The sequence below is a fragment of the Cherax quadricarinatus genome, chromosome 13 (genome assembly GCF_038502225.1).
Source record: "Cherax quadricarinatus isolate ZL_2023a chromosome 13, ASM3850222v1, whole genome shotgun sequence".
In the NCBI taxonomy this organism is placed as follows: Eukaryota; Metazoa; Arthropoda; class Malacostraca; order Decapoda; family Parastacidae; genus Cherax; species Cherax quadricarinatus.
This window is the reverse complement of record NC_091304.1, coordinates 19,496,491-19,512,340: the sequence shown is the minus strand read 5'-3', so window position 1 is coordinate 19,512,340 and position 15,850 is coordinate 19,496,491. Positions and strand designations below refer to the sequence as shown.

The 15,850-nt window shown below is 46.2% G+C and overlaps 1 protein-coding gene across 2 annotated transcripts in view; it reads right to left on the bottom strand.

Moving 5' to 3' along the window:
- Positions 1 to 13,718: 13,718 nt before the first annotated feature.
- The window catches only part of LOC128688691 (uncharacterized), a 357,017-nt gene continuing 354,885 nt past the window's right edge, over positions 13,719 to 15,850 (bottom strand). For both annotated transcript variants that reach the window (XM_070084569.1, XM_053776669.2), the window contains exons 2-3: positions 14,857 to 15,850; positions 13,719 to 13,823 (exon numbers count right to left, since the gene is read on the bottom strand). The exon at positions 14,857 to 15,850 is cut by the window's right edge and continues 678 nt beyond it. In XM_070084569.1, coding sequence (XP_069940670.1) covers positions 13,734 to 13,823; positions 14,857 to 15,850 — 1,084 coding nt within the window. In that variant the 3' untranslated portion in view covers positions 13,719 to 13,733. The remainder of the gene's footprint in view (positions 13,824 to 14,856) is intronic.

Genomic DNA, 15,850 nt, shown 5'->3' with positions numbered 1-15,850 from the left:
ATGAGTGATCATGGTAGTGGTGATGAATGAGTGGTGATAGTGGTAATGGTAGTGATGAATGAGTGGTGATGGTCGTGATGGTAGTGGTGATGGTGATTGTAGTAGTGATGGTGGTAATCAATGGGTGGTGGTTATGGTGGGGTCGAGTAGTGTGGGTTGCATAATACCATCAGTGGCCACCAGCAATCACATTAGCCTCTTCCCTGAGAGAGACACAGGCATCTACTACCACTCTCACCCTCATCACATTACCATTCACCCAGAGAGCCAACCTTATTTTCCTCTCCTCGATATTGCATCTTGGTCAGAGTGGCAGGAATACCCTCAGGTTGTGAGGTCTGAAAGTTACTGTGGGAGAAGCAGGTTATTCCTCTTCCTCCCTTTCCCTTCCTCCTCCTCACCTCTCTCTCTATCTCTCCCTCTTTCTCTCTCTCTCTCACACATACACACCCATATCCAAAATTTTATTGACAAGAAAAGAATTTCTAGTTTACTATATTTTCTGTGATCCCTGAGTGTGTGTATATCCCAGGTGGAGGCTCTTCTCAGCCGGCGGATGATTGGCCAAGAATACTACACTGATCTTCTCGTGCTATATAAAAGCGAAATAACATCATCTTGGGCAGCCTGGGGTTGAAGACTCTTATGTTTGACTTATCAGTGTGTATATACACTACGAGACTGTCTTGCTTTAAAAACATCAAGGGAAAAACAGCAGGCAAAAAATACAGTAGTGTACAGGCATCGAACTGAAGGATCTTGTTTTACCAGCCTCTCCGTTTACACCGATTTTTCAACCACGAATATTTCCTTGGCTGACGTTGGGGGCTGCGACGTGTGGAGAGGGGAGGCTATGTTAAAGGTCCAGGTTTGAATGGTTATAAAACAATGCTGTGAGAAGAGAGGCCAGCCAGATACCACAACAACGGTGTGTGTTGATAACCAATTACACACCACAGCAACGGTGAGTTGTTAACCAATTACACACGGCAACGGTGTGTTGTTAGCCAATTTCACACCATAGCAACGGCGTGTTAACCAATTGCGCACCATAGCAACGGTGTGCTGTTAACCAATTACACACCACAACAACTTTGTGATGTTAACCAATTACACACCACAGCAACGGTGTACCAACCCGACCAGTAGCCGAAGAGTGACTACGGAACAGAGAGAGGATAATAATACTGATGATGACGATGATGGTGGTGGGATGCGGCAGGTAGAGGTGGTGATGTTGGTTTGTGGAAGCGAGTGGTGGTGGTGCGTTAAAGAGAAGCAGCTCTCAGCACCACCACCGGCGACAAAGGCTGGAACTTGCTAAAACCTTCATGCCTCCTCGCTGGATCCTGCGTCAGGCTGGGGGAAGGTGGATTGGGGGAATGGATTCGGAGGGAAGTGGATTGGAGAGAGGAGGATGGGTGGAAGTGATGGTGGATGGGGAAGGTGGGAGGTAGATGGTGTTAGATAGGGGAGATATATGGTGGAGGTAGATGGGATGTGCACAGTTGGAGGTGGAGGGTAGGCAGATGTGGGGAGATATATGAGGTGGTTGATGGGTGGAGGGGGGAGAGTGAATGGTAGGTAGATGGGAGGTGGATAGAGAGGGAAAATGGAGGATATAAAGGAGTGAGGAAGTTGGTGCATGGGATGTACCAAGTCAACCGTGGCTTAGTTGGTAGCGCATCACGTTTACATACTGAGTGTTCGTAGTTCGATCCCCAACATGGGTAGAAAACGCTGGGTAAGTTTCCTTGCACCTATTGTACCTGTTCACCTAACAGTATGTAGGTACCTGTGTGTTAGTAGACTGTTGTGGGTGGTATCCTAAGGGGGAGTATATCTCAAATAGTGCTGGACTTTGAAATGAGCGGAGGTAGGATAACAGCTCTTAGCTATAATACTGTACTAATTTGCTAAAAAATAGTGCACAGGTCAGTGCGCCTCCAGTAGCTGCCTGCTGGGTCTGACAACCCACGAGAAGCTGCCTGTTGCTTCTGACTACCCACGAGAAGCTGCCTGCTGGGTCCGACAAGCCACAAGAAGCTGCTTGCTGGGGTTGACAACCCGCGAGTACTTGCCTGCTGGGTCTGACAACCGGTGAGTAGTTGTCTGCTGACCCAGCAGCCAGCAGCAGTTAACTGCTGGGTCTAACACTGTCTTTCTCTTCTCACCACTTCAAAGTCTTAAAACCTGCGACTGTTCAAGTGACCGCTTGGGTTTTTACTGAGGATTTAAGTGCTAATGACGCGAAGATAAAAACCTAACTGTGGTTTAAGTTCTGATGGCACAAAAAAACAGCGTTTTGTTTTTTGTCCCCTTTGACTTAAGTGTTGGTCGTGCAGCGAACAAAGTGACTTCCCGAGAGAGAACTTAACAACAGCAACCAAAGTGGTTATACTTTTTTTGTAATGCTTTTGTTGATCTACCAATGCGTTGTCATTAATATATTCGACCGAAATTTTACGTAGAAACGTAAATGCGCTCACATGTTCATGCATACGCACGAGCGCACGCACAGACATGTTTACACATACGCTAACAAATGCACCACACACGCACCTCACGCTCTTGCATATACATATACTCATGTATGCACACACACACACACACACACACACACACACACACACACACACACACACACACACACACACACACACACACAAGACCTAACATTATAATGCTGTACTTGTGAAAGATTATAAATAAAAGAAGCTGTGCCAAACTACTAACACACACGAGAACTTTCCCCCTCTTCAAAACTTGCTTTAATTTGATCTCCAAAGTTTGGGTAACGGAGGGAGTGTAACCTGAGGCGCAAAATCTGCTTCCCTTGATAAAAACCTGCCAGATCCTAGTAATGAATCAAAGACGACATGAGGTGAGGGAGAACATGTGTTGGTGGAAGAGGGTGGAAGAAAAGGAGGGAGGTAGTGTGAAGGAAAGGTGAGGGAAAGGATGGAGTGAGGTGGACTGAGGTATAAACAAAGAGAGATGGAGACAGACAGGCGAGGAAAGGGTGAAGAAAGAGAAGAAGGGAACGTAGATGCAGAGAAAGAAAGAGGTGCAGAGAGGGTTTAAGTAACATGTTGATAACACAGTTTAAATTAAGGGTGTAACTTCAGACTGGGTTAAGAAAAAAGGCGATGCTTCGAAGTTGCAAGTAGCAAGAAGGTAACTTCTTGTGGGTGCTGAGGTAATTTAGAGACTTCCCGAGAAACAGAGAGAGACAAAGACTGGAAGTTACTGAGTTAAGATCTCACTCGACAGTGTAACTTCATTCACTCTCTTGAGTGAAATCTCAACACTTTTTCCATCTCTCCCTGTCTCCTTCTCCTGAAATCTCTTAGTCATTACAGCACTGCTGAAGGCTGCTGCTAAAGGAGAGTTGGTGGAGAGTGGTGGTGGTAGAGAGAGAGAGAGAGAGAGAGAGAGAGAGAGAGAGAGAGAGAGAGAGAGAGTGAGAGAGAGAGAGAGTGAGTGTTGGAGGGTGCAGAGGAAAGCGCTGGTTCAACAAGCGAGAAAAAGGTGTACACGATGGTGCTAATGGTGCGGAAACAAGCATCGTAAGCTGGGGAGGGAGAGGGAAAGGGGGGAAGAGGAGTGAAAGAGGGAGGGAGGCACGGTGGGCGAGGGTTTAGAGGGGAGGGGAGAGGGCAGAAGGGAGAGGGAAGAAGGGACTGGGAAGGAGGGACAGAAAGGGTGAGGGTGACTTGTGCATAAAATCAAGAAGGAAAACTTCTAAAGATGAATTTCAAAAGCAGGAGGCTGAGTGGATGGAGTTATCTGAGGGAGAGCCATGTATGTGTATGTATGTGTACGTATGTATGTATGGTTTTGTGTGTACGTATGTTTGTATGTTTAAACGTATTTTTGTGCTTATATTTTTATGTGTATGTACGTATGTATTTACGTGTGTGTGTGTGTATGTGTGTGTGTGTGTGTGTGTGTGTGTGTGTGTGTGTGTGTGTGTGTGTAATCTCAGGTATACAAAGTGTAGTGTATATTATGCAGCGAGGCAAAATTATGTATTACCGAATTAAGTGAAGAGGAAAAGAAGAAGAGGGACGGGGAGAGAGAGAGAGAGAGAGAGAGAGAGAGAGAGAGAGAGAGAGAGAGAGAGAGAGAGAGAGAGAGAGAGAGAAACTTAAAAGAAAGGGGTATTAGACAAACCCCCCAACCGCCACTCTTATATTACTGTATTCTTACATACAACCTAGCGGCAAAATTCAACATGTCCAGGAGCGAGTCACCCACATAAAACACTGATCCGAAAACAGGAAGTATTGCATGAGACTACACTACCACTACCCCTCACAACGGACGCTACATGACACACACACGTACATAGCTTTAAGATGAGGTATGATAAAACTCATGGGGCAGGGAGAGAGAGGACCTAGTAGCACTCAGTGAAGAGGCGGGGCCAGGAGCTGAGTCTCGACCCCTGCAACCACAATTAGGTGAGTACCCACACAGGTGAGAAACGGAAGCATGTTGAAGTCTTCATCTGCTTGTGTTTTACATATAATGATAATAAAGACGAACCAAATGTGTGTTGATTATCAACAAATGTTGAATGACAGTAGTCTAAAATTAAAAACACACCTTGAGAGCAAACATTCTTACCTGAGACATGAAAGTAATGAATATTTGAAAAGAATGTCTGACTAAAAACTACACGAAAAGGAAAGTGCATTTTGTACATTAGTGGGTTAACAACAAAAATATTATAATGTTCATAATACATTAACAAAAGCTGGTAAAGCTCATTATCACAATGTATAATAGTATGAGTATCACATAAGATCTAACAAAATGTACGAGTGATTAAACAGTCTGTATAACACTGACTGTGAACCACTCTGACAATATACTTTCCAGATGATATGTCGGATTTAATTAAGTGAAGGAGACCAAATAAGACGAGTAAAACAGAATCCAGTAGGTCTCTCGCTGCAAATGGATGAATCCACCAACTTTACAGATTTAGTAATTTTACCAGTGTTTGTGCGCTATATACACCAATCTTCTATTGTAAAAGATATGCTTATTTGCAAGCCTCTTAACCACAAGTGTAGAAATATTCCATTTAAGCTACCCATTCATGAAGAAATATGAAATATCCTGGTACTTACGATTCAGTATATACACTACTAAAGCAGCAGCATTGAAAGGAAAAATGCCAGGTGCTGTGACGTGTATAAAAATTTTGTTTACAGTAGTGTTATTAAGTTTTCGCGAGTGGCTGCTACATTTAGTGTGACTAACCACTGCTGTTATCTTCGTCATGCACTTGAAGTGAAACCAATGTCACAAGAATTAAGATGTACTCGTCGAGGTAGTCAAAATAACCTATTTCCTCAAAGGAAGACTATTCAATTCTAAGATACTTCATACACTGTGTGAAGAAATAGGAAGTTGGCCGGTTATCCCGTGGAAAAGTGTTGTTGCTCGGTTTTACGAGTTGCGGGAAGAGAAGATTTTCTCCGGAATATTCTTTTGATGTAGCACACTAATTGAGTTACAAACGTTAGACACAGAAATTGGATATTTCGGTGACATATTTAGCATTTCAGTGCAAGATACTTATGAAGTTTCAAAGTACACAGTAAAATAGATGCACTTCAACTGCCACTCAAACTGGGGCGAGTCTGTTTCCACAAAAAAAAAAAAAAATAAAAAATTAGGGCTTTCCAAATCTAAGAGATTCTTTTGAAAGACTGAAATAAAATTTTGCCGGTACATCTTAGTGATCTGTGTACTACAATCAGGGAATATTTTCCTTCTCTAACAAAAACAGATTGAATTCGATATCCTTTTCTTGCATGTCTGAATCTGAGTTAGCACTAAGTTATATGTTTTTATGATGTCACTTTTAAGAACCAAATTTTGTCATGTTAGGCAAACTAGTTTCTGAATTCAGAAGCTAAAACAGCATACTGAAGTTACTACAAGAACCTTGAAATATAGCAAAGAAATAGCTAGAGAAACAAGTTAAATATAGACAATGCTCTGGTTGACGAGGCAAGCACCAGACAAGCCTGGTCCAAGGACGGGCTTTAGGGGTAGAAAAACTCTCGAAACCTATTAAAGGTATATACAGGCAACGTCAATTTCTCCAAGACTGAACTTTTATGCAAGAGAGAGAAAGAGTAATCATATTCAAGTCAATGAACATTCATTTCTTAAATTAATTATTAAAAGCGGCTAATTAGTAAGTGAAAAAAACTCACTTTTAATTATTCCGCAATGAAAAAGACATGTCTTTTTTTCACTAAAAATTTCTAAAATGACATTATTATTTTTATGATATTACCAAAACTTAAAATGTACATTTCATGTATTATATAAAACAGCATAAATTTAGTTTCATTACCATTTGCCTTATTAAAATTTAACCTTTTAGTCAAATTTTCGGGAAAAGTTTTTAATATACATTTCCCGTGAATTCAAAAAAAAAGTTTGATAACCTGAAAAAAATGAAGGTTTGGAGGGGGTGAGGAGAGGATGAGGAGAGGATGAGGAGTGGGTGAGGAGTGGGTGAGGAGAGGATGAGGAGTGGGTGAGGAGTGGGTGAGGAGAGGATGAGGAGTGGGTGAGGAGAGGATGAGGAGAGGGGGTGAGGAGGGGGGTGAGGAGGAGGGGGTGAGGAGGAGGGGGTGAGGAGGGGGTGAGGAGGAGGGGGTGAGGAGGAGAGGGTGAGGAGGAGAGGGTGAGGAGGAGGGGGTGAGGAGGAAAGGGTGAGGAGGAGGGGTGAGGAGGGGGTGAGGAGGGGGTGAGGAGGAAAGGGTGAGGAGGAGGGGGTGAAGAGGAAAGGGTGAGGAGGGGGTGAGGAGGAGGGGGTGAGGAGGAGGGGGGTGAGGAGGAGGGGTGAGGAGGGGGTGAGGAGGAGGGGGTGAGGAGGAGAGGATGAGGAGTGGGTGAGGAGTGGATGAGGAGAGGATGAGGAGGAGGGGGTGAGGAGGAAAGGGTGAGGAGGAGGGGTGAGGAGGGGGTGAGGAGGAGGGGGTGAGGAGGAGGGGGTGAGGAGGAGGGGATGAGGAGGGGATGAGGAGGGGTGAAGAGGGGGTGAGGAGGAAGGGTGAGGAGGGGGTGAGGAGGGGGGTGAGGAGGAGGGGGTGAGGAGGAAGGGGTGAGGAGGAAGGGGGTGAGAAGGAGGGGGTGAGGAGGGCGGGTTGAGGAGGGGGTGAGGAGGAGGGGGTGAGGAGGGCGGGTTGAGGAGGAGGGGGTGAGGAGGAGGGGGTGAGGAGGGCGGGGTGAGGAGGAGGGGGTGAGGTGGAGGGGGTGAGGAGGGCGGGTTGAGGAGGGGGTGAGGAGGAGGGGGTGAGGAGGAAAGAGTGAGGAAGAGAGGGTGAGGAGGAAAGGGTTAGGAGGAAAGGGTGAGGAAAGGGTGAGGAAGAAGGGTGAGGAGGAGGGGGTGAAGAAGATTGTGAGGGGGGAAAGGTGTAGGGGCGATGTTATAAAGAGGTTACGGAAGGATTTTTTTTTTTTTTGAGAACTGGAATGGGTTTGGATTGGGAAGAAGGAAGGGGTGCCTTTCTCACTTGACATCACTAATGAGACATGAGGTACCAGCACATAACTCATTCTCAAGTCATTTCCCCGTCGCCGTTACTGTCACTATACTTCCGTTTCCTGCCATAATTACCATCATCAGTGGCGTGACACCTCCGGTATTACTGTCGCTGTTGTCACCATTATCATCAACCTTCATTTCCTTTCACTTCACTAACACTGTTACGAGGGATTTCATTTTGCTAGCTACCATTACTGACATTCTTGCCGCTAAACTACCATTACTACTATGTCACTATAATTAATGAAAAAGCTAATATCATTATTACCAGCCTTGTTCCTACTACAAATTCCTCTATGGAAATCCCATTCCTGCCAATACCAACATAATTACTAACATAATGCTACCATTTCGGCCATGCTACTACTACTCTTCAACTACGATCATTCCAATAATATCTAAATGCATTAGCACCATTATTGTAAGGAAATACCTTCTCTGCCATAATTGATCTCTATTTAAGTGTGTCTCGCCTTCCCTCATTATCATTTATTATGTAGCCCATTTCCTCCTTGCCACTACGACCTCTCACAGTCGCGGCTCTGAAGCCAGACTGCTTTGTTGATTGCCTCAGACATCAGTCCATGGCAAGACTGATGTCCGCGGCACATATGCCGTGGGCATCACTCAGTCATGTGCGAGATCAACCAAGTTGTGATGGAAATGAAGACCAGCGGGCTGCCAACAGAAACAGTCTGGATGACCAGGAAAGCGCCAGAAAAGCCTGGCCTATGGCTTGGTTGCAGTAGCAAAAATTCTCGAAAACGGTTAGAGGTATATCACAGGTATACTTGTTATTGGTATAGAGTATTATTTTTGCACTTTCGTGCGTTCTAGCGGGAGTCTCAGCTTTCTCTGTGACCGCCTGACCAGCCACCAAAACCTGGCTGATCAGCCACCTTCTTCAAGAACCAGTCAAGTTCCCTGGAAAGACACTGAAGAGTGTGGATCGTGTATGCAGTTAAATATTCACGAGAGAAATTCTTTTCTTCGGCCTCTTCTTTTTAGTTATCGCGGATGTCTCTAAGTCCAGTCTTCCTCTTTAGGGCCTGTGATATTTCTCTCTCTCTCTCTCTCTCTCTCTCTCGTAACTTCTCACAGAGACCTACCCTTGTCAAAACTTTACATGAAGTCCTGCATTATAGAAGCAGATGCCTGCCTTGCCTCTCCTCTCATGCCCTCACTACCTCACCCTACCGCAGACTGCGAACAAGCAACCACCCACCGCTGTTCCTGGTTACCTTCACGCCCAGCCGCCCACCACTGTCCCTGGTTACCTTCATGCCCAGCCGCCCAGCACTGTTCCTGGTTACCTTCATGCCTAGCCGCCCACCACTGTCCCTGGTTACCTTCATACCTAGCCGCCCACCACTGTCCCTGGTTACCTTCATACCTAGCCGCCCAGCACTGTTCCTGGTTACCTTCATGCCTAGCCGCCCACCACTGTCCCTGGTTACCTTCATACCTAGCCGCCCACCACTGTCCCTGGTTACCTTCATGCCTAGCCGCCCACCACTGTCCCTGGTTACCTTCATACCTAGCCGCCCAGCACTGTTCCTGGTTACGTTCATGCCCAGCCGCCCACCACTGTCCCTGGTTACCTTCACGCCCAGCCGCCCACCACTGTCCCTGGTTACCTTCATGCCTAGCCACCCACCACCGTCCCTGGTTACCTTCATGCCTAGCCAACCAGCACTGTTCCTGGTTACCTTCATGCCCAGCCGCCCACCACTGTCCCTGGTTACCTTCACGCCCAGCCGCCCACCACTGTCCCTGGTTACCTTCATACCAAGCCGCCCACCACCGTCCCCTGGTTACCTTCACGCCCAGCCGCCCACCACGGTCCCTGGTTACCTTCATACCCAGCCGCCCACCACAGTCCCTGGTTACCTTCACGCCCAGCCGCCCACCACTGTCCCTGGTTACCTTCACGCCCAGCCGCCCACCACTGTCCCTGGTTACCTTCACGCCCAGCCGCCCACCACTGTCCCTGGTTACCTTCATACCCAGCCGCCCACCACTGTCCCTGGTTACCTTCACGCCCAGCCGCCCACCACTGTCCCTGGTTACCTTCATGCCTAGCCACCCACCACCGTCCCTGGTTACCTTCATACCCAGCCGCCCACCACCGTCCCTGGTTACCTTCACGCCCAGCCGCCCACCACTGTCCCTGGTTACCTTCATACCCAGCCGCCCACCACCGTCCCTGGTTACCTTCACGCCCAGCCTCCCACCACTGTCCCACTGTCCCTGGTTACCTTCATGTTACCTAGCCTAGCCGCCCACCACTGTCCCTGGTTACCTTCATGCCTAGCCGCCCACCACTGTCCCTGGTTACCTTCATACCCAGCCGCCCACCACTGTCCCTGGTTACCTTCATGCCTAGCCGCCCACCACTGTCCCTGGTTACCTTCATGCCTAGCCGCCCACCACTGTCCCTGGTTACCTTCATGCCTAGCCACCCACCACTGTCCCTGGTTACCTTCATGCCTAGCCGCCCACCACTGTCCCTGGTTACCTTCATACCTAGCCGCCCACCAGCACTGTAGCCGCCCACCACTGTCCCTGGTTACCTTCATGCCTAGCCGCCCACCACTGTCCCTGGTTACCTTCCCTGGTTACCTTCATGCCTAGCCGCCCACCACTGTCCCTGGTTACCTTCATGCCTAGCCGCCCAGCACTGTCCCTGGTTACCTTCACGCCCAGCCGCCCACCACTGTCCCTGGTTACCTTCATGCCTAGCCAACCAGCACTGTCCCTGGTTACCTTCATGCCTAGCCAACCAGCACTGTCCCTGGTTACCTTCATGCCTAGCCAACCAGCACTGTCCCTGGTTACCTTCATGCCTAGCCAACCAGCACTGTCCCTGGTTACCTTCATGCCTAGCCGCCCAGCACTGTCCCTGGTTACCTTCACGCCCAGCCGCCCACCACTCTTCCTAGTCACTCACCTCCATTCATCCTTATAAGGTTTTATCAAGTCTCGTGCGGGTGAAACGTGCTGCTAATCAATCTCTCACTTTACTGTATTTTTTTATGAAAATCTGCGTCACGAGAAAACTGTCACGAAAAAAAACTGCATCACGGAAAAAAACTGCGTCAAGACAAAACTGTGTCACGGAAAAAACTGCGTCACGAGATAACTGTCATGAAAAAATGCGTCATGGAAAAATTGCGTCATGAGAAAACTGCGCCACGAAAAAAAATGGATAACTCATGGGAGAGAATGAGACACGTGTTCAACAATTCGGTATCTTTATTGAGGAGACGTTTCGCCCGCTCTGCATGACTTCTTCAATCGAATAAAGATACACAACCGCTGAATGTGCGTATTACTCATCTTGCTGTAGATGTGTCTTATTCATCTACCTACAGATGTGTCTTACTTATCTACCTGCAGATGTGTCTTACTTATCTACCTGCAGATGTGTCTTACTTATCTACCTGCAGATGTGTCTTACTCATCTACCTGCAGATGTGTTTTACTCATCTACCTATAGATGTGTCTTATTCATCTACCTACAGATGTGTCTTACTTATCTACCTGCAGAGGTGTCTTACTTATCTACCTGCAGATGTGTCTTACTTACCTACCTGCAGATGTGTCTTACTTATCTACCTGCAGATGTGTCTTACTCATCTTCCTGCAGATGTGTCTTACTTATCTACCTGCAGATGTGTCTTACTCATCTTCCTGCAGATGTGTCTTACTCATCTACCTGCAGATGTGTTTTACTCATCTACCTACAGATGTGTCTTATTCATCTACCTACAGATGTGTCTTACTTATCTACCTGCAGAGGTGTCTTACTTATCTACCTGCAGATGTGTCTTACTTATCTACCTGCAGATGTGTCTTACTTATCTACCTGCAGATGTGTCTTACTCATCTACCTGCAGATGTGTCTTACTCATCTACCTACAGATGTGTCTTACTCAGCTACCTGCAGATGTGTCTTACTCATCTACCTGCAGATGTGTCTTACTCATCTACCTACAGATGTGTCTTACTCATCTACCTACAGATGTGTCTTACTCATCTACCTACAGATGTGTCTTACTCATCTACCTGCAGATGTGTCTTACTCATCTACCTGCAGATGTGTCTTACTCATCTACCTACAGATGTGTCTTACTCATCTACCTACAGATGTGTCTTATTCAGCTACCTGCAGATGTGTCTTACTCATCTACCTACAGATGTGTCTTATTCATCTACCTGCAGATGTGTCTTACTCATCTACCTGCAGATGTGTCTTACTCATCTACCTACAGATGTGTCTTACTCATCTACCTACAGATGTGTCTTACTTATCTACCTGCAGAGGTGTCTTACTTATCTACCTGCAGATGTGTCTTACTTATCTACCTGCAGATGTGTCTTACTTATCTACCTGCAGATGTGTCTTACTCATCTACCTGCAGATGTGTCTTACTCAGCTACCTACAGATGTGTCTTACTCATCTACCTGCAGATGTGTCTTACTCAGCTACCTGCAGATGTGTCTTACTCATCTACCTGCAGATGTGTCTTACTCATCTACCTACAGATGTGTCTTACTCATCTACCTACAGATGTGTCTTACTCATCTACCTACAGATGTGTCTTACTCATCTACCTGCAGATGTGTCTTACTCATCTACCTACAGATGTGTCTTACTCATCTACCTGCAGATGTGTCTTACTCATCTACCTACAGATGTGTCTTACTCATCTACCTACAGATGTGTCTTACTCATCTACCTACAGATGTGTCTTACTCAGCTACCGGCAGATGTATTTTACCTATCTACCTGCAGATGTGTTTTACTCATGTGTCTTAATCATGTACGTGAATACCACAATTAAAATGATACCGTGTAAAGAATATAAATGCCCATTAAACCTCTAGGTTTACGTTTTTTAAGACAATCCTGGTTTATATGTAGCATTACCAGCAGGTATTACACTCCGTTTTATAAATCAGACTTTCATCTCATGTGTTAAAAAATAAATCCTTAAGCGACTTATTACTGTATTCAATGAGATCAATAAACCCGTAGGAGTCATACAGCACATGTCAGATGGTGGATAATCTGGTCTGATTGAAGGGGAAGGTAGCTCCACTTCCTTAGATCAAGATGGAAGATCAAACTGCAGATGCCATGGAACGAGGTATATATATACACCCCCCTCAAAAAAAAACACACACACACCTACCTTGAGCGTAGACACAGAAACTAAGACACAGGAGTGAAGGCTGTGTCACAGTGTGATTCTCGCCTCATTCTGGTTGTCTGCAAGAGTTGCTCGCCCGTTACACCCTTAGCGCCCGGAGGATCGAGCCTCCACCACTCCTTGTGCTCAAGGACCCTCACGTTTTTAGCGCTTCACATAAACACAAATACAATAATAGTATGTCATAGTGCCGGGGGTAATTAAGTTAATTAGTGAATGGTACTTACATGACAGAGCATCAACCACGCCTCAATCTTCCCTTACCTGTAAAAAAAATGAAATTTTTTATTAAAATTGTGTTTACATCTTGCGTGGTGGATCACTGTCTTCATTATCAAGAATCCTTAAGGCAAGTTCACTTGACTTTACAATGAATCGATAATTAGCAACGTTACTAATATACTCTTTTGCGTTATGATTAATATGCAGTTAAACGTTACTAGTACTATCAAAACTACATAATAAACTTTAGGAGTAAAATATCTAAGGTCATGCTAAAAATGAAATTATTAAACTTCTAGGGGAAAGTTTATAATTTACAAAATTGATTGAAAATATTTTCTTAATGATAAAAAGGTGCCTTCCATTCCCTCTGGAAAAGGTTGATAAAAGTTTGTACCAAAGAGATGTTATCGCGTCTCGTATGATCGTGATCCAATTAATTATGATCTTTCTATTACCAGGAGTCAAACTACTAATCTCATTATCTATCCCATTAAGCACAAACAATCAACTCATTCATCAACAGCATGATGAAAATCGCTCCAGAAATATTACTTTACCCTTTCATTACAACTTCCCTGGTCAGTAAAACAACTTCACCTATCAGACTTATAACTTCTCCAAGGGCACGGCATGCCTGCTGGAGAACGATAACTTCCCTTTGCTTACGATTAAAAAATGAGTCATTATAACCATGGGCAATGTCACTATTCTAACGGGAAAGGAAGGCTCCAAATGTGAGGGGGAAAATCTTTGTACCTACCTTTAGCTGGGACTGCTCAAATGAGGAGTACTGAGCGAGCTACGAAGAACGAGACTGAACATTAGAGAATACATACATAACAATACATAGACGCGCAGGCAACATTACCAAATGTTTCTCATGGGGTGAGCTTATGACACAGCAAGCCATAGCAAATTTAAAATGTGTAAAAATTACAGAATTATATCTGGTATCGAAAAGTGTTAAACATTATTTGGTAAGTGTAATTTATCACCTGAGTAACAAATCACTATAAGTCTAAACTGTTAATTGTGTTAAGTGTTTCAACACACAACTCTGTTGTGAGAGCAAGAATTCATTTAATTACTGCTGTGATAACAGCTATTAGTTGTAGTCTAATGACTCATAAGCGCATCCTATCAAACTAACACGCTAAAGCACCTTTCCTAAGGGATACACAGTGGTTTGCTGTGTCGTAACCTGACACCAACGCAAGTTTGGTAATGAAGCCGAAAGTGAAAAAGTTTTATGTAGCACAGAAAGCTAACCCGACTCATGTATTGACTCAACACTCATCCCTAACTCAAGTTGCAACAGACGTCCCTGAAAACTCAACAACAATCTGTTATCAGTAAACATTAAACTGCAAGAATATGATTCGTGAAAGTGTTGTGGTGTGTGCATTACTGTTGTGGAAGTAGCGTGTGTTGTGGTGACTGTATTGTGTTTTAATGTGTGTTGTGGATAGTGGTAGTGTGGTGCGACGTTGCAGAGGGGTGAGTGTATTGGTGTAGTGGTAGAGTGGCGAGTGTCGTGGCAGTGTGGTGAGACAGACTATACTGGACTAGGTCGGGTTAGACTTTCTTACACTACAAGTCAAAGACTTAACTAATGTTTGAATTGCAAAATGAATGCAATCAAAATTATTTAATTCAACAACAGTCTGAGAGGCAACTTATCTGAATTAACTGTGATATTTACAATTAAACTGACACAATTTACATTAGATATTGCCAAAATGTGCATTAGGAGACGTTAATAGTTAATGATAACCTAAGAGCATGAAAAGTTGCAGCCAAGCAGCGGCCACAGGAAGCACTCTCTCTCCTACCTGAGAAAACCTCGACTGTGTGTCCATAATCTCGAAGAAGAGTTGCATCTTGCGGTGGAATGCCTGCGTGCCCTGGGCAGGTGAGGGAGGGCTGATGGGCAGCACACACGTCGGGTACCCATGAGATGTGTGTCGCAGGGGCAGTTGACGCAGCTGTGCCCTGCCCCGCAGATCTAGACTGGAGAACCTGCGTGGGGCGGGCCCTCCACCTGAGGGAGACACGAGGAGCCCCGCGGGGTCGGGGCCTCGTTGGGGCGACACCGCTGGGGAGCTGTAGGCGGAGCGGCTACGGTAGTTGTGTGGCAGCGACCTTTGACTGACGTGGCCGGTAGGACGCCCCAGGCCATCAGGGCGCTTGGGTGTGCCCCCGGGCGTGGTGGCGGGCGTGCTGCTGGGCGTAGTGGCAGAGGAGCCTCGCGAGGCGCCCGGAACATCATTTCGCGAAGGGGAAACGAACCTAGCAGGTGTTGAGGTGCCACTGGTGGCTGGGCTGGGTCCTGTGAGGCGGCTGAGACTGCCCACGCTACTGCTACCCCCACACTGGTACAGCGACCGACCGCTGCTCTTCTCCTGCGGCCGAGCTAGCTGCAGCCGGCTCTCTATGGTCCGTAGCAGCGCTTGGCCGTCCGGTAACGTGGATCCGCAGCTGCTGTTGCTGGCCGTAGCTGAGATAGTCCCGGAGGCGTAGCTTCTGAGTCCGTAGTCCGATATTGACGACGGCAACGACTTGTAGCCACTTTCTGGACTCTGTAAACTTTTGCTCATTGGCTTATGCGTCCGTTTATCACTGTTGTGAGTGTTCCCCGTGAGGCTTTTCAGTCTCATTTCTTCCAGCTTGGCTCGCTGAAACAAAGCTTCAAGGTAGGCCAGCTTGCTAACGTTAATCTCGTGCGCCGCGCGGATGCGGTTCAAGCCATTGTTAAACCTGGCAGTCTCACTGTTGGGCGACTCTTGTCCATAGTGTGTGAGGGGCCTGAGAGCGTCATCCAGCGTG